This window comes from Amblyraja radiata, chromosome 8 (assembly GCF_010909765.2).
Source record: "Amblyraja radiata isolate CabotCenter1 chromosome 8, sAmbRad1.1.pri, whole genome shotgun sequence".
In the NCBI taxonomy this organism is placed as follows: domain Eukaryota; kingdom Metazoa; phylum Chordata; class Chondrichthyes; order Rajiformes; family Rajidae; genus Amblyraja; species Amblyraja radiata.
In genome coordinates this window covers 26,248,837-26,272,080 of record NC_045963.1, presented here as the reverse complement: position 1 = coordinate 26,272,080, position 23,244 = coordinate 26,248,837, and the positions used below count along the sequence as shown (strand labels likewise).

Below are 23,244 nucleotides of genomic sequence, written 5' to 3'. Positions count from 1 at the left end.
AGGTGACATTGGGATAGGGAGAAGTAGTAAAATATCCAATGATTGAGCCTCAGTCCTACAAACCTACCATGTTAACGACCCAGTTAATTTGCACACATTGGATTGATAAATTATGTACAAAGCTGTGATATCCCACAATTTTGGCAATGGTTTGGAAAATAATCTATTTTCTGCTCCTGCTAATTTCATCCGTTAGCATATCAAAAAACAAATGCTTTTAATCACCAAACAGATAAAGTCTAGATTACTAAAAGTTTGATCTTGAACACTTCCTGTTGTTCTGTATATTGATTTTAGAAAAAACGCTGCCACTTAAACGGCTGTGATTTTTGTCCATCTTACTCAGAGTCCCTTCCCCTGCGCAGGACAAGAGGATTTTTCCCATCGATGAAAAATAAGAGTTATTAGTGTTTAAAAATTGTTGAGATTCTCTCTCCTGAAAGCCACGCCCCTCCAGAGGGACTATAAAACCCGGAAGTGTTGAGTGCCTCAGTCAGTCTCTGCAAGATGGGGGAAGCGAGATGGTCACGTCTCAGTCTGAGCTGTGAATAAAACTGAACATATGTCTACTAAACTGTGAGTGGTTTTACTGACCTTGAGTGCCCTTAATGTGGTTTGAAAATGAAAATGTGGTTGGTTTGAACTAAAGCACAGCAAATGGTTGGTGGTGGTTTGAACTAAAGCACAGCGTCTAAACTGGATAACTTCCTGTTTGCACTGTATATTGATTTTAGATAAACGCTACCACTTCCGGCCCTGATTTTTGGCCATCTTAGTCCCCCTCCGCTCATCAGGTGCAGAGAATTCTTCCCATCAATGAAAAATAAGTGTTATTAGTGTTTAAAAAATGTTGAGAATCTCACTCCTGTCAATTACGCCATGAAGGCCACGCCCCCTCCAGTGGGAGGGGGAGGGATTATAAAACCCGGAAGTGTGGGTGTGGCTCAGTCTCTGCAAGATGGGGGAGGGAGAGGTCACGACTCTGCCTGAGCTGTGAATCAACTGAACACACTGAATGTCTACTGAACTGTGAGTGTGGTGTTTATGTGGTGTTTTGTGTGGTTTTATGGTGGTTTTATGGTGGTTTCACCCTGCTTGAAATGGTATGAAACTGCATTTGAATGTGGTGGCCTTGCACCCTGCATGAAATGGTATGAAACTGCATTTGAATTTGGTGGCCTTACACCCTGCTTGGTGGCATGAAACTGCATTTGAATGTGGTGGCCTTGCACCCTGCATGAAATGGTATGAAACTGCATTTGAATTTGGTGGCCTTGCACCCTGCTTGGTGGCATGAAATTGCACTTGAATTTAGTGGCCTTGCACCCTGCTTGGTGGCATGAAATTGCACTTGAATTTGGTGGCCTTGCACCCTGCTTGAAGTGGTCGGAAACTGCACTTGAATTTGGTGGCCTTGCACCCTGCTTGAAATGGTAGGAAACTGCATTTGAATTTGGTGGCCTTGCACCCTGCTTGAAATGGTAGGAAACTACATTTGAATTTGGTGACCTTGCAGCATCCTGCTTGAAATGGAATTTCAAGGAATAGCCGTGAGTCAACTGCCAGCCCACCAGCCGTGAGTGAGCTGCCAGCACATCAGGCTTGAGTGACTGAGCTGCCACCCGAAGAATCCATTTGGCCCACAATGTCCATACTAGCCCTCTGGAAACCAGTCCCTTCAGCCCACAACGCCCATACTAGCGCTTCAGAAAGCCCCCCGGCCATCAATATTGGAATTGGTGGAGAGGTGGAATATTGCGTTGGAGGACCAGCCCTCCAGTGTGAACATGGGACCCAACGGGTCCCACTTAATCTAGAGCTATATAGATATTTCAGCTGTATCTTTATACAGGTCTAAGTTTGTAGTTGAATAAGATGGAAATAAATAGTCAATATGTTTTTTAAAGTTCCATTATGCCATAGCAGTTTGTAGGCAGAGATATACATTACACATTTGCATAGCATTTGAAGCTGTATTGAATATTAAGTCTTGTCTTAGACACACAACGTACAAGGGAAATTAGTGTTGCAAGCAGTCAAGATTAGGCTTGATGCTCGAGTGTTAAAGGTGCTAGTTGTAAGTGAATATTGTGGCTTAAACCGAGTGCGTGCAGCTGGAAATCCGAGCACATACACAAAAAAAAATTATTAAAGTAGTTTTCAGTTACAGTGATAAGATTTACAAAAGAGAAATATAGACCTAAAGATCCTAATACAATCAAAGAGATGCAATTAAATTGAAATTATTTTACCTTGGCCTTTCAAAGATATTGGACGATGAAAGTTATTAACTTGAATCAACTATTCTATAGAAATTATAAACTTTTCTGGGCACAATTTAACATACATACATGCAAAAACTGTGCATAAGACTGAAAACAATTTCTCCACTTGTGGGCACTTCAGCGCATGTTCGGTACTACAGAATGTTTTCAATAAGCCTTAGAGATGCTACCAAGAATTTACCAATGATTATTTTAAAAAAACTATGTCCGGTGAATAAATGCTACAAAAGTTAAATAATTAAATTGTATGTGTTTTTTTACAAGTTTAACTTACAATATAGGTATTTAGGAAATATTGACAATGGTTGAAGTAGGTTAAGACTTTTGGACAAGTTTGGAGTTTTGTATTCCGAGGCTAAGTATCGTAAATGCTCAACTAAAATCCATTCATGCTCGTATTTCTGGGAAATATTTAAGGGTTGAGCTTCTGTGGAAATATGATCTTCATACATGGTTTCAAGTACACTCAGTTGCATAGTTCAAGAGCAAATAGATCTTCAAATATCGTACAACCATCCCAGATAACAAAATGTTCTTCTCAATTTGATCACGCACTCTTTCTAGAATTGGAAATAGAATTTGGTTAGATGACTTTCTTTCCACCTGGTGTTAATATTGGATGCAGCTTCCCTCCACCTACCAAGTCTGTACATCTATCAACTGGATATCTCCTTCGACCTGCAACACGTCAATTTTATTCAAGTCGGTAAATCGGTGTTTGTACTCCACTACGTGCTTCCCATTTGCAGCTATCTTGAAGCAGTCAGGACTACAATAAATAATAACCTGAAACATGAGTAGAAGACATTGTAAGTATGAACAGTCCAAACAAGACAACTTTAGTCAAGAGTTTTTAGTGTGTTTATACACATCACATAAGAGGGTTTATATGGACCAGGACTGTAAGAAACTACTTATTTGCTGCAGCTTTACAGGCACATGAAACCACAAATAAATATGCAATCATACAATACATTCAGTTATGGGGTAACCAGAAAATAATAGTGCAAAGCAAAGTATGTAGTGCAACATTACAGCCCATACGAGTTTGGTGCCAAGATAGAGTTGGGCAGGTGGTTCAAAAGCCTATTAATTGATGGGAGGAAGATTTTTTTTTGATTTTTTAAAATTTAAATAGGTGCAGGGGGAGGCCATTCGGCCATTCGAGCCAGCACCGCCATTCATTGTGATCATGGCTGATCGTCCACTATCAATAACCCGTGCCTGCCTTCTCCCCATATCCCTTGACTCCACTAGCCCCTAGAGCTCTATCTATCTCTTAAATCCATCCAGTGATTTGGCCTCCACTGCCCTCTGTGGCAGGGAATTCCATAAATTCACAACTCTCTGGGTGAAAAAGTTTTTTCTCACCTCAGTCTTAAATGACCTCCCCTTTATTCTAAGATTGTGGTTCCTGGTTCTGGACTCGCCCAACATAGGGAACATTTTTCCTGCATCTAGCTTGTCCAGTCCATTTATAATGTTATATGTTTCTATAAGATACCCCCTCATCCTTCTAAACTCCAGTGAATACAAGCCTAGACTTTTCAATCTTTCCTCATATGACAGTCCCGCCATCCCAGGGATCATCCTTCCTCAAATTAGGAGACCAAAACTGTACACAATACTCCAGATGTGGTCTCACCGGAGCCCTATACAACTGCAGAAGAACCTCTCTACTCCTATACTGAAATCCTCTTGTTATGAAGGCCAACATTCCATTAGCTTTCTTCACTGCCTGCTGTACCTGCACGCCAACTTTCAGTGGCTAGTGTACAAGGACACCCAGGTCTCGCTGTACCTCCCCCTTACCTAACCTAACCCCGTTGAGATAATAATCTGCCCCCTTGTTTTTGCCGCCAAAGTGGATAACCTCACATTTATCTATATTATACTGCATCTGCCACGCATCTGCCCACTCACTCAACCTGTCCAGGTCACCCTGCAACCTCTTAACATTCTCTTCACAGTTCACACTGCCACCCAGCTTTGTGTCATCTGCAAACTTGCTAGTGTTGCTCCTAATTCCCTCTTCCAAACCATTAATATATATGGTAAACAGTTGTGGCCCCAACACCGAGCCTTGCGGCACTCCACTTGCCACTGCCTGCCATTCTGAAAAGGACTGTTCACTCCTACTCTTTGCTTCCGGTCTACCAACCAATTTTCAATCCATGTCAACACCCTATCCCCAATACCATGTGCTCTGATTTTAGTCACCATTCTCCCGTGCGGGACCTTATCAAAGGCTTTCTGAAAGTCTAGATACACTACATCCACTGGCACCCCTTCATCCATTTTACTTGCCACATCCTCAAAAAATTCCAGAAGATTAGTCAAGCATGATTTCCCTTTCATAAATCCATGTTGACTTGGACTAATCCTTTTACTACTATCCAAATGCCCCATTATTACCTCTTTAATAATTGACTCCAGCATCTTTCCCCCCACCGGTCAGGCTAACTGGTCTGTAATACAGTTTTCTCTCTCGCTCCTTTCTTGAAGTGGGATAACATTAGCTATCCTCCAATCCACAGGGACTGATCCTGAATCTATTGAACATTGGAAAATAATCACCAATGCATCCACTATTTCTAGAGCCACCTCCCTGAGGACCCTGGGATGCAGACCATCAGGCCCAGGGGATTTATCATCCTTCAGTCCCATTAGCCTACCCAATACTATTTCTCGCCTAATGAAAATTTATTTCAGTTCCTCTACCCCCTTAGATCTTCTGTCCTGCAGTACATCTAGGAGATTGTTTGTGTCTTCCTTAGTGAAGACAGATCCGAAGATATTCATGAACTGGGAAGTAATGGTTTTCAGGCTCCTATAACTTCTAAAAATATTTAGTAATTCACAATGTTTCTTCCTACCCAACCCCTTAACACCTTTAAAACTTCATCCAACCATCCCTTTACCAGTTTGAAAATGGATCCTGACCCAAAACTCCCATCACACATTCATGCTCTCCAGAGATGCTGCCTGAGCTGCTAAGTTACTCAGGCACTTTGATTTGTTTTCTTAGCCAGAATCTTCAGTTTCTTGAATCTTCCCTTCACTGTTTTGGTTCCAAGGTGGATAATCCTAGCTTGTGTAATCCACTCTTGTATTTTAGACCATTCTACGTTCTCCCACAAAGCCTATGTGCCACTTAAAAGTCACTGTTTACATACCTCAAAGTATGCCTCTGGATTAAATGGAAAATCATCTATTTTCCGCTCCTCTTCTCCCCAGCTTTGATGGAGGTAAGAATTTCGAATAAAAATTCTCTCCTTGAAACGTGGATTCAGATGCAGTGGTATATCATTGGAGTCACTCACTTGAAGATTTATGGTAAATCTGAAAGAATTTATACAATGTTTAGCTCAGAGATACAGCATGGAAACTGGCCCTATGGCCCGCTGAGTCCACGCCGACCAGCGATCACCCGTACACTAGTTCTATCCTATACTAGGACAATTCACAGAAGCCAATTAACCTACAAACCAAACTATGGAAATGTGTGAGGAAACTGGACCACCCAGAGAAAACCCACGTGGTCACAGGGACAACGTGCAAATTTCATACAGACTGCACCCATAATCGGGATCAAACCCAGGACTGTCGCTGTATGGCAGCGACTCTACCGCTACCAATGCTTTTATCTTTCTAGAATGTACTCTAAGTTCCTTGCAATATTGAAATGCTATTTTTTGTGCCAAAAATGAATGCTGGACTACAATTCAAATTTAAATATGCGGTGAAGCTCCCATCATTCGAGACACAAATGTATTAGATTACTAGACATTGTGACGCCAAAGATCCTCGAGACGTTCAGTTATTTCAAATTCCGTCAACCGCTCACGGGCGGATACCGGGCCCGGCAACCCTCCCCCAACTGCTCAGGCCCGGCAGACGGGCCCAGCAAGTGGGAGAACACTGCGTAGAGCGACCCGTTGTGACGCCTCTCCCAACTGGTCACGCACGATACCGGGCCCAGCAACCCTTCCCCAACTGCGCAGGCATGGCTGATGACCCGTGGACCCGTTGGTTCCCGTTGTGAAGCCAGAGATCCTCAAGACGTTCAGTTATTTCAAATTCCATCTCTTCATTCCTTCTGGGCTCGCCGCCGCTGGGTCCAGCCACACTCCCCAACTGCGCAGGTACGGTGGCTGCGTTGAAACTCGTCCCGTTCAGAGTATAAAGTTAAAGTTTTTAAAGTGAATTACTTTGTAAAATATAACGAAACTTGATGAGTTTCACCAGGCGAATGGTGAGTAAGGCGCCCCTAAAATTGTTGCGCTATTGTGTACCGTTTTGGCTGTATGGCGGGATTTAGGAATAGATAGAGATAGAGATAGAGAAATAACAGAAATTCAATAAACTACCTGTCTGGATACTTTTTGATTTTGCCTTGAACAGTGATTACCCGACCTGGGCTCAATCCATCCTTAATTTTACCCATATAAGGGACAGCCTAAAAACAAGAGATTACAATTAGTTCAGTTTAGAGATACAGTGCAGAAACAGGCCCTTAGAACCACAAAGTCCGCACCGACCAGTAATCACCGTACACTCCTACTATCCTACAAACTAGTGACAATTTACATTTTTAACCTACAAACCTGTACGTCTTTGGAGTGGGATGAAACCGAAGCACCCGGGGAAAACCCACGAGGTCACAGGGATTCAGATTCAGAAAACTTTATTGTCTGTCGAGAATGTACAAACTCCATACAGACAGCACCCGTAGTTAGGTTCGAACCCAGGTCTCAGGCACTGCAAGGCAGCGACTCTACCGCTGCGCCACCGTGTCACACTACATTATCACACTTTCTCATCCACTCCCTACACTCGAGGCAATTAATCTACAAACCCGCACGTTTTGGGGATTATAGTGGAAACCCACATGGTCACAACGAGGATATGCAAACTCCACACCGACAGCACCAGAGGTCAGGAAATAGAAGGATATGGATCGTGTACATGCAGATGAGAACAGTTTAATGGCATCATGTTTGTCACAAACATTGTGGGCCGAAGGGCCCGTTCCTATGCTGTACCATTTTATGTTTTTTACTTAGTCAATCACCTTCCGCAATAAAAGTGTAACAAACAAATTATATGTACTTACCAACAGAGCTTTGAGTGGTTTTGAATGCTGGAATACAAATAAACAAGAATACGTTAAGTTATAATAACTAAAAGGCAGAGAAAAACATTTTAAGAATGTCAGCATTCAGACTCACAATCCCATTTGAATTGGTCTTCTTTATCGGAAGGTCAGAATATGGATTATCCAGCTCCTGAAAACAATTAGGAGGAAAGATCTTTAGACACTATAACTTCCAGGTGCAATAACAGACATTCACAGCTTGCACAATTACCAAACATTTATCAGATAATGGCTTTGCGGGAGGTCCCACTTGGTCTAGTTTACTGCTAAAATACTGCCCTTGAGAAGGTGATGGAGAGCCACTTCCTTGACCCACCCCAGTCACGTGGACATGACACTGCCCATTGAGGACACACTGTTTCCCACCCCCAACATATAGCATTTCCATCATTCTCTCTCTTTCCTTGTAGCCCCGTAACTTTACCCAAGCAACATCTAGAGTCAGGTTCAAGCCCAGAACCCTGGAGCTGTGAGGCAGCAGTACTAACTTCTCCAGAAGCTGAAGGTGCATCCATTGCCCTATTGGGTGACCAGAGAATCAGGATTTAGATTCAGTGACGAAGAATGAACAAATATGGAAGACAGTTTCAAGATTTAGATCAAGCAATGATGAAAGAACATGAATACATTTTTGAGGCAGGACAGCGACCAGCTTGGGAGAGGAATGAGATGATCTTAAGGGGTTGGACAGGCTAGATGCAGGAAGATTGCTCCCGATGTTGGGGAAGTCCAGGACAAGGGGTCACAGCTTAAGGATAAGGGGGAAATCCTTTAAAACCGAGATGAGAAGAACTTTTTTCACACAGAGAGTGGTGAATCTCTGGAACTCCCTGCCACAGAGGGTAGTCGAGGCCAGTTCATTGGCTATATTTAAGAGGGAGTTAGATGTGGCCCTTGTTGCTAAGGTGATCAGAGGGTATGGAGAGAAGGCAGGTACGGGATACTGAGTTGGATGATCAGCCATGATCATATTGAATGGCGGTGCAGGCTCGAAGGGCCGAATGGCCTACTCCTGCACCTAATTTCTATGTTTCTCTATGTTTCTATGATGTTTCTGTGTATTTGAAATGGTCCCAGTACTAAAAGCATTTATCCTGGTGCTCTAAATTTACACCAAACAACAAGTACAGCTGATGAGACATCTGCACCACGACAACAAACGCATTGTTCCCCTTTAATGCCAAAGTTTGTCATATGCTTTTTTTTTTCCACTTAAATTGTTATTGATTTTTCAGAGATATATACAAAGCAGTGCAACACCATCACGATAAATAAAACAAAATTAAAAAAAACAGCAATCAAAATAAAAAAGTAGATAGGGGGGAAAAAAAGTAAATAAATAAAAAATTGGAATAAGACAGTGTGGTTCACTTACCAAATTAAAAAAGAAAAAACATTACATTGATTAGTTATCTGGAGATAATTCAATATTCATACAAACATACCATCTTTAGACACTATAACCGGTAGCCGATGGGCGGCGCGACTCATGTCGCAGCGGCCTCTGCAGTCCGTATGTCTTTTTATTATTTTTTGTCTCGTTTGAATGTAGTTTTTATTATTTTTTTTGTGTATGGGTGTGGGTATGTGTGTGGGGGGCGGGGGGTGGGGGAAACTTTAAAAAAGTATCCCCTGCACGGAGAACCCAACCTTTTCTCTGTCAGGTCTCCGTTGTTGTTGGGGCCTAGCACCGTGGAGCGGCCTCCAGCAGGAATGACCTGGGGCTCCAGTCAAGGCGCTGCGGACCTACTCACCATCAGGGAGCTGGCCGAGTTCGGAGCGGGAGGAGCGGCGGTGGCGCGCTGCTGCGACCCGACCCCGGGGATTCGGAGGCTTACCACAGGTCTGGCAGACAGGAACACCGGGAGCCCGCGGGTCCCTGGTGGGAGACCGCTTTTCGGGGCTTCCGCAACGGCGACTTCACCCGCCCGAGTTGCGGGGTTGAAGAGTACCTGGAGCGGGGCCTTACATCACCGCCCCGCGCAGCTTGGAATGGCTGCGGGACTTTGCTAGCGCCCGCCGGGGGCTCCAACAATAAGACCCGGAGCGTGGCCTTGCACCACCCGGCGCGGCGTAAATGGCCGCGGGACAATTACCATCGCCCGCCGGGGGCTTTGACTTTGACTCTGACATCGGGAGGGGAATGGGAAGTGCAGGGGAGATATAAGTCTTTGCCTTCCATCACAGCGAGGAGGAGATGCGCTGTGATGGATGTTTGTGTAAATTGTGTTGTGTCTTGGTTCTTTTTTGTGTGTATGACTGCAGAAACAACATTTCGTTTGAACCTCAATGGGGTTCAAATGACAAATAAATTGTATTGTATTGTATTGTATCTAGTTCTATATAACACAATCTTCCCATATCTAGCTCGGCATTTATCTAATTGGTGTCATGGCTCAAATAAACGGTCCATTTTTCCCCAGATCTTCTCGAATTCTCCTCGACTCTCAAGGAACATGTAAATTTCTCCATATTAAAGATGTCTCGCACAATTTCTAACCACTGTTCCTGTTTTGGACTTTTTTCATTAAGCCACTGCCTGGTAATGGCCTTCTTACTTGCTGCAAACAAAACTTTAATCAAATATGCATCTTCTATTTTTACAATATCTTTAATACACCCCAGATACATCACACGGCAGGTATTTGGGATTTTATAACCCAAGATATTTTTTACAACTGCATTAACATTTTCCCAGTATGGCCTTATCTTTACACAGTTCCAGAAAATAAGCGAGTGGTCTGCCTCCGTACTCCCACACAGCCTTCAACTCGTTTGTCATATGATCTACTGCAAAACATGCTTTTCTCTAAATTCTCTGCTTGAATTCTTGCAGTTTCAACTGCACTATTAAAATATGCTGCAAATAATCCAGGAGAATGCATGCTTTGAAGAAATGCAATTAGTTTATAAGCCACATTTGATTCTGGAGGAGAGGCCAAATACACATTCTTGTGGATTGTTTGCTGCAAAATAAGTTTGCAGTGACTCAGAAAGTGACCATATCCAAGATTAATCGGATTGCAGAATGAATTTGGGATTTATTCCAGGAATACTTTACTGAATCCATAGCAAACGGAGCAAACATCTACTCCTGATCTGAACAATGTACTAAGCTGGGACTGGGTTTTACCCAGTGTTAGCACAAACCTAATTTTACACTTCACCTTTGCTTCAAAGTGAAGATGAATCATTGAGCAAAGGTAAAGCCAACAATGCAGCATTACATAGAAACATAGAAACATAGAAATTAGGTGCAGGAGTAGGCCATTCGGCCCTTCGAGCCAGCACCGCCATTCAATATGATCATGGCTGATCATCCAACTCAGTATCCCGTACCTGCCTTCTCTCCATACCCTCTGATCCCCTTAGCCACAAGGGCCACATCTAACTCCCTCTTAAATATAGCCAATGATCTGGCCTCGACTACCCTCTGTGGCAGGGAGTTCCAGAGATTCACCACTCTCTGTGTGAAAAAAGTTCTTCTCATCTCGGTTTTAAAGGATTTCCCCCTTATCCTTAAGCTGTGACCCCTTGTCCTGGACTTCCCCAACATCGGGAGCAATCTTCCTGCATCTAGCCTGTCCAACCCCTTAAGAATTTTGTAAGTTTCTATAAGATCCCCTCTCAATCTCCTAAATTCTAGAGAGTATAAACCAAGTCTATCCAGTCTTTCTTCATAAGACAGTCCTGACATCCCAGGAATCAGTCTGGTGAACCTTCTCTGCACTCCCTCTATGGCAATAATGTCCTTCCTCAGATTTGGAGACCAAAACTGTACACAATACTCCAGGTGTGGTCTCACCAAGACCCTGTACAACTGCAGTAGAACCTCCCTGCTCCTATACTCAAATCCTTTTGCTATGAAAGCTAACATACCATTCGCTTTCTTCACTGCCTGCTGCACCTGCATGCCCACTTTCAATGACTGGTGTACCATGACACCCAGGTCTCGCTGCATCTCCCCTTTTCCTAGTCGGCCACCATTTAGATAATAGTCTGCTTTCCTGTTTTTGCCACCAAAATGGATAACCTCACATTTATCCACATTATACTGCATCTGCCAAACATTTGCCCACTCACCCAGCCTATCCAAGTCACCTTGCAGTCTCCTAGCATCCTCCTCACAGCTAACACTGCCCCCCAGCTTCGTGTCATCCGCAAACTTGGAGATATTGCCTTCAATTCCCTCATCCAGATCATTAATATATATTGTAGATAGCTGGGGTCCCAACACTGAGCCTTGCGGTACCCCACTAGTCACTGCCTGCCATTGTGAAAAGGACCCGTTTACTCCTACTCTTTGCTTCCTGTTTGCCAGCCAGTTCTCTATCCACATCAATACTGAACCCCCAATGCCGTGTGCTTTAAGTTTGTAAACTAATCTCTTATGTGGGACCTTGTCGAAAGCCTTCTGGAAGTCCAGATACACCACATCCACTGGTTCTCCCCTATCCACGCTACTAGTTACATCCTCGCAAAATTCTATAAGATTCGTCAGACATGATTTACCTTTTGTAAATCCATATTTACCTTTTGTAAATTACGAACAAGGAACTGCAGATGCTGGTTTACAAAAAGAGACACAAAATGCTGGAGTAACTCAGCGGGTCAGACAGCGTCTCTAGAGATCATGGATAGATGACGTTTTGGGTTGAGATCCTTTTTCAGCCAGTTATTGGGTGGGGGGGGGGGGGGTGAGGAACGAGAGTAGAAATACACGTCACAGAGGAGACGTGGGTGAGGGATCCAGATGACAGCATGCAGCACTATTGATTAATTGTTTGAAAGACACAGCATGGAAACAGACCCTTCAGCCCATCGAGCCCACACCAACCCTCAATTACTCGTGCACACTGCTTCGATGTTATCCCACTGCCCCATCCACTCCCTACACATGATGGGCAATTTACATATTGTAAATAACACAATAAACATGTTTTGCAGTAGATCATATGATAAACGAGTTGAAGGCTGTGTGGGAGGAATTTGGAGCACCTGGATGAAATCCACAGGGAGAACATGCAATCTCCACAGACAGCACTAGAGGTCAGGTTCAAACCTGGGATTCTGGTGCCATAAGGCAGCAACTCCACCAGCTGCACCACAGAAATATTTTCCATACCAAAGGTGAATCAAGTTGGGTGAGCGGGGGGGGGGGGGGGGTGGCAGATAAAAAACTAAATAATTTCTTGACATTTAAAAATAAGACAAATCGGAATCACCAGTAATAAATCTTACAAGTCACTACCAAAGAGACACAATAAATTGCTTAATTACTGCTTACTTACAGAGTTGCCCAAGAAGCCAATGGTTTGAATTTGAACTACACCACTAATTCCAAGTGTATCAACTCTATCCGGGCTCAACCTGTGCTGATATTCCAGGAAATGTTTTCCATTAACCGCAACCTAGCAGATAAATATAAACAAAGTTCACGTAAATAATAGACCTTTTGTGTGCAGCTATTGACGTGCTGAACTAGTTCATATCAGGCCCTTCAGCTATCATCAGTAAACAATTTTAATTCAATTCATAGTATAGAAACAATGAACTGCAGATGCTGGTTAATGCAAAGATAAACACAAAGTGCTGGAGTAAGAACAGGTCACACAGGATCATGTTGAATGATGGTACTGGCTCGAAGGGCCAAATGGCCTCCTCCTGCACCTATTTTCTATGTTTCTATCTCTAGAGAAAAAGGATGGGTGGCATTTCAGGTCAGGACTCCAAAGTCTGAAGAAGGGTCCTGACCCGAAATGTCACCCAACCTATTTCTCCAGAGATGCTGCCTGATCCGCTGAGTTACTCCAGCATTTTGCATCTATCTAATTCATTTCACCTGCTTCATATCTTTTAACTCCAATGTAATTGTGGTTACGAAGGAGGCAGAAACAAGATTTCAATTCTACATCCTTATACTGGACTAATTAAAGAGGGCAAGAAAATATCTCCCCTCTGTTGTCGTATCTTGTATTTACTCATTTAGAACATAGAACAGTACATCACAAGCAGACATAAAGTGCTGGAATAACTCAGCAGGTCCGGAAGCATCTCTGGAATATGGATAGGTGACTGACGAAGGGTCCCGACCAGAATCGTCACCTGTCCATGTTCTCCAGCGTTGCTGCCCAACCTGCCAGGTCACTCCAGCACTTTGTATCCTTTTGTGTATTAACTGCATCTGCAGTTCTTTGTTTTACACAGTACTGCACAAAAACAGGCCCTACGGACTACAATTACCTTTGTTGACACTCCTAAACCACTGGTAACATCCTTCTGACTCCCACCACCCTCCCCCCACCCACTCTTTTTATGACATTCTCATTCAATAAAAGATGTGAATGTTCATATTTCTATTTATCTGTATTACTTTATAAGAGTTCTCTCAAGAATTTCCACAAGATTCAATTTAGATCCAAGTGTGCATATATTGGTTCACGGGCAAAACTTTGGTCAGAAACACAATGCTACGTTATATCAGGTCTGAGTTAAATGATCTTCAACAGAGACTTTGCTGACCAAATATTTTCTGCGCTTCCACAGATGGAGAGAAACTATTTCTGAACAATTTCCTGCATCTTGATTTTTTTAAATGGAAATGCATCACCACAAGCTTTAGTTTAGTTTAGTTTAGAAATACAGAGCTGAAACAGGCCTTTCAGCCCACAGCATCCGCCCCGGCCAGCGATCCCCACATACTTACACTGTCCTCAACACACAAGGGTTAATTTATAATTATACCAAGCCAATTAGCCTACAAACCTGTACGTCTTTAGAGTATGGGAGGAAACCGGAGATCCCGGAAAAAGCACAGGCAGTACCCGTAATCAGGATCGAACCCGGGACTCTGGCGCTGTGAGTCAGCAACTCTACCAATGCGCCATCGTGACACCCCCAAGCTTACTGGGACTGGTTTCCATCTGCCACTTCCAGTTTAGCAAATTCCTTATTTTTGTTGTCTGTAAACTTCAATGTAATTCTTTCAGGGTTTAATGATCAACGTGAAGAAAACTTGCTCCAGACCAAAGCTTGAGTCATCACTGCACAATGCCAAGCACGGTGGCGCAGCGGTAGAGTTGCTGACTCAAAGCACCGGAGACCGAGGTTCGATCCTAACTACCTATGGAGTTTACACTTTCTTTCCATGACCGCATGGGTTTTCTCCGGGTGCTCCCATTTCCACCAACACTCCAAAGACATACGGTTTGTAGGTTAATTTGTTTTGGTAAAAATGTAAAATGTCCCTAGTGTGTAGGATAGTGCTAGCGTACGGGGATCGCTGGTCAGCATGCGGTGGACCAAACAGCCTGTTTCCATGCTGTATCTCTGAACTAAACAAACCTGCAAACACATTTATAATATACTAGACTAAGTGGGACACGTTGGGTCCCAGCATCACACGGGAGGGCTGGTCACCCAACGCAATATTCCACCTCTCTACCAATTCCAATATCGGTGGCCAGTGGTGGGGGGGGGGGGGGGGGGGGGGGGGGGGGGGCTTTCTGGCGCGCTAGTATGGGTGTTGTGGCCTGATGGGACTGGTTTCCAGAGGGCTAGTATGGACATTGTGGGCTGAATGGATTCTTGGGCTGGCGTCTCAGCCACACAAGTTTGTTGTGCTGGCCGCTCACTAACTCACGTCTGGTGGGCAGGCAGTTGACTCACGACTATTCCTTGAAATTCCATTTCAAGCAGGGTGCAAAGCCACCAAATTCAAGTGCAGTTTCTTACTACTTCAAGCAGGGTGCAAAGCCACCAAATTCAAGTGCAGTTTCACACCATTTCAAGCAGGGTGCAAGGCCACTAAAAACAGCGAGTCGTGACCTCTCCCTCCTCCATCTTGCAGAGACTGAGCCACACCCACACTTCTGGGTTTTATAGTCCCTCCCCCCTCCCACCAGAAGGGGCGCGGCCTTCATGGCGTGATTGACAGGAGAGAGAATCCCAACATTTTTTAAACACTAATAACTCTTTTATTTTTCATTGATGGGAGGGGGACTGAGTGGCCAAAAATCACATCCGTACGTGGTAGAGTTTTTTCTAAAATCAATATAAAGTGCAAACAGGAAGTGGTTAAGATTAGACTTTTAATTATATAGAAGCCAAGGCAACTTTAATTAGGCAAGGAAACTTTAATTAGGCAACACACCTTTATCATTTCCTAACCATAGGCAACACCGCTTTAGCATTTCCAAACCAAAGGCAACACAACTTTAGCATTTCCAAACCAAAGGCAACACAGCTTTAGCATTTCGAACCACATTAAGGACACTGACAGGTCAGTAAAACCACTCATAGTTTAGTAGACATGTGTTCAGTGTTATTCGCAGCTCAGACTTAGAGAAGTGACTCTCTCGCTCCCCCAACTTGCAGAGACTGACTGAGGCACTCAACACTTCCGGGTTTTATAGTCCCTGCCGGAAGGGGCGTGGCCTTCAGGAGAGAGAATCTCGACATTTTTTAAACACTAATAACTCTTTTATTTTTCATCGATGGGAAAAATCCTCTTGTCCTGCGGAGGGGAACTGAGTAAGATGGCCAAAAATCACAACTGTAAGTGGCAGCGTTTTTTCTAAAATCAATATACAGAACAGGAAATAATAATAATAATAATAATAATAAATACTTTATTGATCCCCTCAGGGAAATTCAGATGTCCAGAAGCCCCCAACCAACAAACCCACAAATTCAAAACAAAAGCAGACAGAAAAAACATAAAATATAATGTGGACAATACCTGAGAGCAATAAATACTTAAAAAGACCAATAATTAACAATTAAAAAATGCAAAAACGCATCCCCCTACAGCCTAGCGGCCCGCATTATAAAATCTAATGGCTGCAGGGGTGAAGGATCTCCTGAACCGCGCAGGGAGAGGAGCCGGTTGTTGTTCCGAATGCTCTTTTGACTCTCCAGAATTACATGGAGGGGATGCCCGGAGTTGTCGAGGATGACCTGCACCTTGCGCCTCATACGCCTCTCTGAAGTGGTCATGATCAGACTTTTAGTAATATAGATAGATAACGGGTGAACATAGGCGAGGGGGATTTTGACTTGCATTACCTTGAACTTGTCCACCATCACGAAGAAGATTATTTCAAATGGTTCTCCTTTCTTGAATGGCATCTCGTATACTTTTAATTCGTGTCCCCACTTCCCCTTCTCGAGTGTGTTACAAATCACACATTCAGATCTCCGAAAACGTGGGTTGAAATGGAAGGCAACGTCTGCACGAGGTTGCGTGCTACACCCCAGCTGAAAATCCACCTGGAATCTAGGGAAAGGATTTAATGTCACCATTCTGCAATAATATTCTAATGCTTATGTGAAAAATACAGGAGGGAAACAGGCCCTTTGGGCCACGTCAACCATGATGGCTGATGATTAATTTGGCCATTCCATATTGCCGTCAATGTGCAGAAGCAGGGAATTGCTAGTTTACACAAGGACACCAAAGTGTTGGGGTAACTCAGCAGGTCAAGCAGCATCTCTGGGGAACACAGAGATGATGTTTTGGGTTGGAACCCGTCATTCTTATTGCTACATTTTGCTGCAAAGGACCGTTCTTTGCTTTGCAAGTGAACAAATAGCTTGAACGTGCAGTCGATGAAATGCCCCAGCCAGTCAATTTCCAGCTGTATATTTACCTTTCACTCTCTTTGGGCAATATTCCTTGTATTGCTATCATCTGCCCACGACAAAATCCACCAAAAATTGCTCCTAAGAACGGCATAACCTGCAGGGAGAAAGGACAATAATAGTCAAAAAAGAAATAAAATACTTCAGGGACAAACAGAAGGGAGCAGGAGAGTGGGATTGCACAGCTGAGTGCCGACATACACCCAATGGGCTGAATGGTCTCTTACTTTGCCAGTGCAATTAAGTTATGGACCACATGGATTTAATGTTAGAGTGACCCTGGAAGACATAATTTGACTTTAAAATAATCATTGTGATATTTTCGGAGCTGCATTACATTTGTTTCAAAGAGAAAGCCATGAAGTCGGGAGGCTAAACAAGGGTACTGTGTCATCCAACACTTCAAGGGCAAGCTTTCTTGCCCCATCAAAAAGAACCAGCATTTGAGTTAATTAATAAATCTGCACACTCATTTCAATATTTCTCCAAAATGATTCTAGACAAGGCACAACTTCATTGGAGATCTTTGAGCTATCGTTAATCGGACTTTATTTTGCACTAAATGATATTCCCTTTATATGTACACTATGGATGGCTTAATTGTAATCATGTGTAGTCTTTTCTTTGACTAGCATGCAACAAAAGCTTTACACTGCACCTCGATGCACGTGACAACAATAATAAACTAAACAACAGCAAGGTTCTAGTTGCTGCACAAAATCATACGATTCAAAACATTTAATGTTGCAGAGGATTTATATTGAAGGAGAAATATCTCCCAAATTATAGCCCTTAGATAAATGTCTCAAAATAGAGTGACATAACACATATATAAACTTAACATTTTATATGGAAAAAATCTCTACCGGAATATGTGCGTGGAAAACAGTGCACAGCAGGCCACACAAGCAGACCCATTGTGACATCATCAGCTTGTTTATTTTCTAAGTTATTTGAAATTTGTGAACATTTTCATAAAAAACTCAAGAAATAAAACTCAAATTTTTCAGGAAAGACGATTTTGGACTCCATCAAATAAAACTCTACAAGAATATGTAAACATTTATTAAGGGCGTCGTTTTTTTGTAGCAGATGTGATTATACACACACACACACATCCAAGATCAGACTTGTAATAGTTACTAGACCAAGGGGGGCCCGTTGGGTCCCGTCCCCTCAATGTGCGGTTGCGGGGGGAGGCGGCGGCCTGCGGCATCACACACACACGCTAACCAACCAACCCTACACACACACACACTAACCAACCCTACACACACTAACCACCTCCACACACACGCTAACCACCCCATTGATAGTATATTAATATTATTCATTCACTACTTTTACCCCATCCCCCGCCCTATCCACTCACGCATAGCCCCCAACAGGCAGGTGAGCAGCAGGGAGCGGGGAGCAGGGCGGGCATCAACCAAATGACTGCGTGTTCAGCGGCTTCAATCCAGAGCCCGGGGAGAGGGGTCGTCACAGGAGATGGCTGGTTCGCTCGAGGGCAGAGACAAAGAGAGGGCTGTGGGCGGACATGAAATCAAGGGAGGCCACAGCCAGGCGGGTGGTTATGGACCCGAGGACCCCGAGGAGGACAGCCGGCCGAGCGGGGCCGACAGCGAGCGGGTGGGGAATGGCGAGCAGGCGGGGCCACAGCGAGTTGAGGAGGGGTGACGTCACTCACAGCGCGTGGAAAACAGTGCAGAGCAGGCTGCGTGTCATGCGTGGTTTGAGGACCAAAAACTTGTAGTTTACAATGCTAAAATTGAAAAGTTGAGGAAAAACAAGATGTACAGAGTTGTTTATTGATTACAATCTGAGGAGTATGATGATGCTACTGATTATGATATGCCAATGTACCAGCTAGCAACTGATCTTCTCCATAAAGACTTGGTCTTTTGCTAGAAATTATAATTTATTACCTTTCTGTTACGGACTTACAGCATATAACACAATAATATTAAAGTTCTGATCTTGAGAATATCATATTTTTGAATTTTCAAGGCAGTCTGGGTGTTTATTACTATTTCCATCACAACGGTCAATTTTGTAATTAATTACAATTAGGTAACTAACTAATTATATACTTTAATTTCAGGTCATCCAAGTAAGATGTTTCATATTTTTGTTTCAGAATGCTTCAATCTATAATTGAAAATTTCATTCAGTTCTCTTAATTTTTGAGAAAGTTATGGGCTTCTGACTGTCCTCGATCACAGCTTTTGTGTTAAGTCAATGGAAAAGCAATAGGGAACAAGATGCTAATTTCCGAGAATGAAAATGACCATAACTTTTTTAATACTGAAAGTGAATTAGGTATCAAATTAAAGTTATTGTTATAATTTATCTGATGGGATAAATTACAGGCTTGATTTTTTTAATCTCAAAATTTTGTAACATTCCTATGTCCTCCAGAAGGATTGAGCAGCTCAGTGCGTCACGCCCTTTGACCTGATGACCTTACGTGCAACCCACCTATATTAAACGGAGAAGGAAGGAACTACAGATGCTGGAATCATAAGCAAAGCAGAAAGTGCTGGATTTGCTCAGCGGGTCAGGCAGCATCTGTGGACTGAAGAAGGGTCCCAACCTCAAACGTCACCTGCCTTTTCCCTCCAGAGATACTACCTAACCCGCTGAGTTACTCCAGCACCTTGCATTTTGCTCGGCCATTCTGACGCCATTTCACGGAAATACGAACTTTTTGCACTACCTCAACTGTAAACTTTCTATTATTTTACTTGATTATGAACACACACCCGTGGTATTAAACAGATGCGTTTAATCCAGCAGCGTTAGTCGGCAGGGACAAATTGGGCCGAGTGGTCTACTCCCGTCCCTGTCCGCCATGCATCAAGGAAAACAAAAGGCCGGAAGACTCCCTTACCTTTGCTGAGCTATGCAAGGCGAATGCAAATTATTAATGACCAACGCAGAATGACCGACTTGATGAAAAACAGAAACCTCCTCCGAAGGTTTTGCCGAATGACTGGCGAGCTGCGGCTGGAGAAAGCCCCTGTTCTTGGGGGTGAGATTCAGACTGTACATTCTGCCAATCCTGTACTGCGTTACATTAAACACTACACTGCGCACAGAATGCCACTTAGATACCACTGGCTTAGAGGTGAAATCTTACCGGGTTAAATATCGTCGGATTATCCATCGGAATACAAACCAACTCCGACTCAAACACAAGGACAATAACAAGAGCTGGAGCGCCGATTCCTCCAAACGCTGACAGTTCCCCGCAGACCGAACGTGGTGGGTGTAACAATTGGACCTCCGCCCAATGAGAGAGAACGAGTCTGCGAGTGATTCACGGGCGCCGTGGGCCGAGAAGCGAAGGGCCTTTGACACATCAAGATCCAATTGGTTCCACTGCAATTGAGGGTGTCCCGCGCTAACTGATGCATATCACGTGTCAGTCTGAGATCATATTGATTTCTCGAATTTCGATTAACCCTTGCATTCCCTTTCTCTCTCCGTCCCTCCCCCACCATAATCGGCCCGCTAGTTTTACTCTTATCCCTTGGTTTTCTCCTCCTCAGCCAACAATGGTCAACTCTGTTGATAAAAACATTTTTCACACAGAGAGTGGTGAATCTCTGGAATGCTCTGCCACAGAAGGTAGTTGAGGCCAGTTCATTGACTATATTTAAGAGGGAGTTAGATGTGGCCCTTGTGGCTAAAGGGATCAGGGGGTATGGAGAGAAGGCAGGTAGAGGATACTGAGTTGGATCAGCCATGATCATATTGAATGGTGGTGCAGGCTCGAAGGGCCGAATGGCCTACTCCTGCACCTAATTTCTATGTTTCTATGTTTAATTGTGGGCTCCTTGGCCATCGGAGCCTTCTATGCTTTCCTTTGTACCTTTTCATACCTCTATCCTGACTCTCTCCTGACTCAGTCTGAAGAAGGATCTCAACCCGAAACGTCACATATTCCTTTTCTCTAGAGTTGCTGCCTGACCCGCTGAGTAACTCCAGCTTTTTGTGTCTTGGATGCCAATCACATGTCAGTCTGGGCTCCACTCTCGCTGGGCTGTCTCCACTGTCCTCTGGCACAGAATATCCCCAAAGATCCATCACTTGATGCGTCGTAGAAAGCATGTTCTAGGTATTTCTACGGATTCCTCAGGTTAAAAAGGTTGCAGTATTTTCCTCCCTCCAGTCCGTCCTCCCCCCACCTCCCACCCACCCCCCCCCCCCCCCCAACCCCCCTCCCCCTCCCCCCCACCTCCCACCATTATCAATCTGCAGAAGGGTTCCAACCTTTTAAATCACCTGTTTCTTTTCTCCAGAGATGCTGCCTGTCCCATCTGCCTGCGTTTGGCCCGTATCCCATTCCTATCCATGTACCTGCCCAAATGTTTTTTATACATTACAACAGTACTTGCCAAAACTACCTGCTTTGGCAGCTCGTTCCATACACGTACCATCCTTTGTGTAAAAAAAGGTTGCCCCTCAGGTTCCTATTAAATCTTCCCTCTCACCCCCTCCCTCACCTTAAATCTATGTCCTCTGGTTCTTCCCGATGGTGTGAGTGCAATGTGAGTGTGACCGGGGTGATGTGGATCTCTGATGCAATTGGTTAGGGAGTCCTGGGATTTGGACATGGCCCCATCAAATGATCGGTGAAAGATATTTCCAAATCAGGATGGCATGGGTCTTACAATACAATACCGTTTATTTGTCATTTGAACCTCACATGAAGTTCAAACGAAATTTGGTTTCTGCAGTCATACAAGAGAAAGGAACCACGACACACACCAACACAATTTACACAAACATCCATCACAGTGAATCTCCTCCTCACTGTGATGGAAGGCAAAGTCTTGTCTCTCCCCTGCTCTCCATTCTTCTCCCGAAGTCAAAGTCAAAGCCCCCGGCGGGCGCTAGCAAGTCCCGCGGCTGTCTAAGCCGCGTGGGGCGATGTAAGGCCCCGCTCCAAGTCACTTTCAACCCCGCAATTCGGGCGGGAGAAGTCGCCGTTGCCGGTGCCCCGCAAAGCAGTGACTGCAGTCTCCCACCGGGGACCCGCGAGCTCCCGGTGTCACCATCCACCGGAGTCGGGTCGCAGCAGCGCGCCACCGCAGCTCTCCATGCTCCGAACCGGCCAGCTCCACGATGGCAGTTCCGCAGCTCCGCCGGCTCCGTGACTTGAGCCCCCAGTTGGAGGCCGCTCCACGGTGCCAGGCCCCAACGACAACAGAGACCCGACAGGGAAAAGGTCGGGTCCCCGTGCAGGGAAGATATTTTAAAGTCCCCCCCCACCACCCCACACATACACAGTTAAAAACCCACCACAAACTTTACACTCTACAGGACAATAAAATAAAAAAAAGACAGACGGACTGCAGAGGCCGCTGCGACGTCGGTCGCGCCGCCAACCCAATGGTCTTGAAGGGGATGTGGCAGTGTTCCCATGCTCCTGTTACCCTTGTCCCTCCTGCCGGTAGAGGTTATGGGGTTGTGAGATGCCATCAGTGTTCTCTGGTGGTGGAGTTATAGAGTCATACAGCGTGGAAACAGACCCTTCGTCCCAACTTGCCCACACAGGCCAACATGTCCCACCACACAGGCCAACATTTCCACCACACAGGCCAACATGTCCCACCTATCCATGTACCTATCTAACTGCTTCTTAAACGTTAGGATAGTCCCAGCCTCAACTACGTCCTATGGCAGCTTGCTCCATACACCCATCACCTATAGGTGGAGACCTGTTGGGATAATTATCTAGATAGTGTTGTTTCAACACAAGTGTTTCGCACTGTCATTAAATCTCACTACACTTTATTCCTGCAAATATTTACTCCAAATTCTCAACATCTGTAATACAAATGCAATGCTGGGTGTTACAGCTGTACCAATAAGCACCTCTAAGGCAACCCTGTGAGATAACTATGGGTAGGTGCAATTTAATCAAACTCTTGCCACGTCCAAAATCGTTTTATAAGATCACAAGAGCAGAATTGGGTGATCTATTTTTCCCCTCTCACCCTGTCGAGTCCTGCCTTTTCGAGTCCCTGTAACTTTTAACACGTTTGCCTTTCCATCTGGTGGGGATAGCTCGGTTTGTATCGCTGCCCTCTCGGGTCCGCTGTGCACTCGATGCAGTGGTGGTCCTCGGGAGCGCGCGTGTCCTTCCCG

The 23,244-nt window shown here is 44.4% G+C and overlaps 1 protein-coding gene across 3 annotated transcripts; it reads right to left on the bottom strand.

Moving 5' to 3' along the window:
* Positions 1–1,897: 1,897 nt before the first annotated feature.
* lgals8 (galectin 8) lies at positions 1,898–20,493 on the bottom strand. Of its 3 annotated transcripts, XM_033025452.1 has the most exons (10): positions 20,228–20,492; positions 17,094–17,182; positions 16,510–16,720; positions 12,735–12,854; positions 7,517–7,573; positions 7,402–7,428; positions 6,656–6,744; positions 5,462–5,627; positions 2,926–3,071; positions 1,898–2,845 (listed from the first exon to the last, which is right to left on the bottom strand). In XM_033025452.1, coding segments are annotated over exons 1-10 (933 nt in total). In that variant the 5' UTR covers positions 20,255–20,492; the 3' UTR covers positions 1,898–2,844. The 3 variants fall into 3 exon arrangements, with proteins under 3 accessions (XP_032881343.1, XP_032881342.1, XP_032881344.1); XM_033025451.1 differs by having other exon boundaries at positions 1,898–3,071; positions 20,228–20,493; XM_033025453.1 differs by lacking the exon at positions 20,228–20,492 and adding an exon at positions 19,979–20,181 and having other exon boundaries at positions 1,898–3,071.
* Between the last annotated feature and the right edge of the window lie 2,751 nt (positions 20,494–23,244).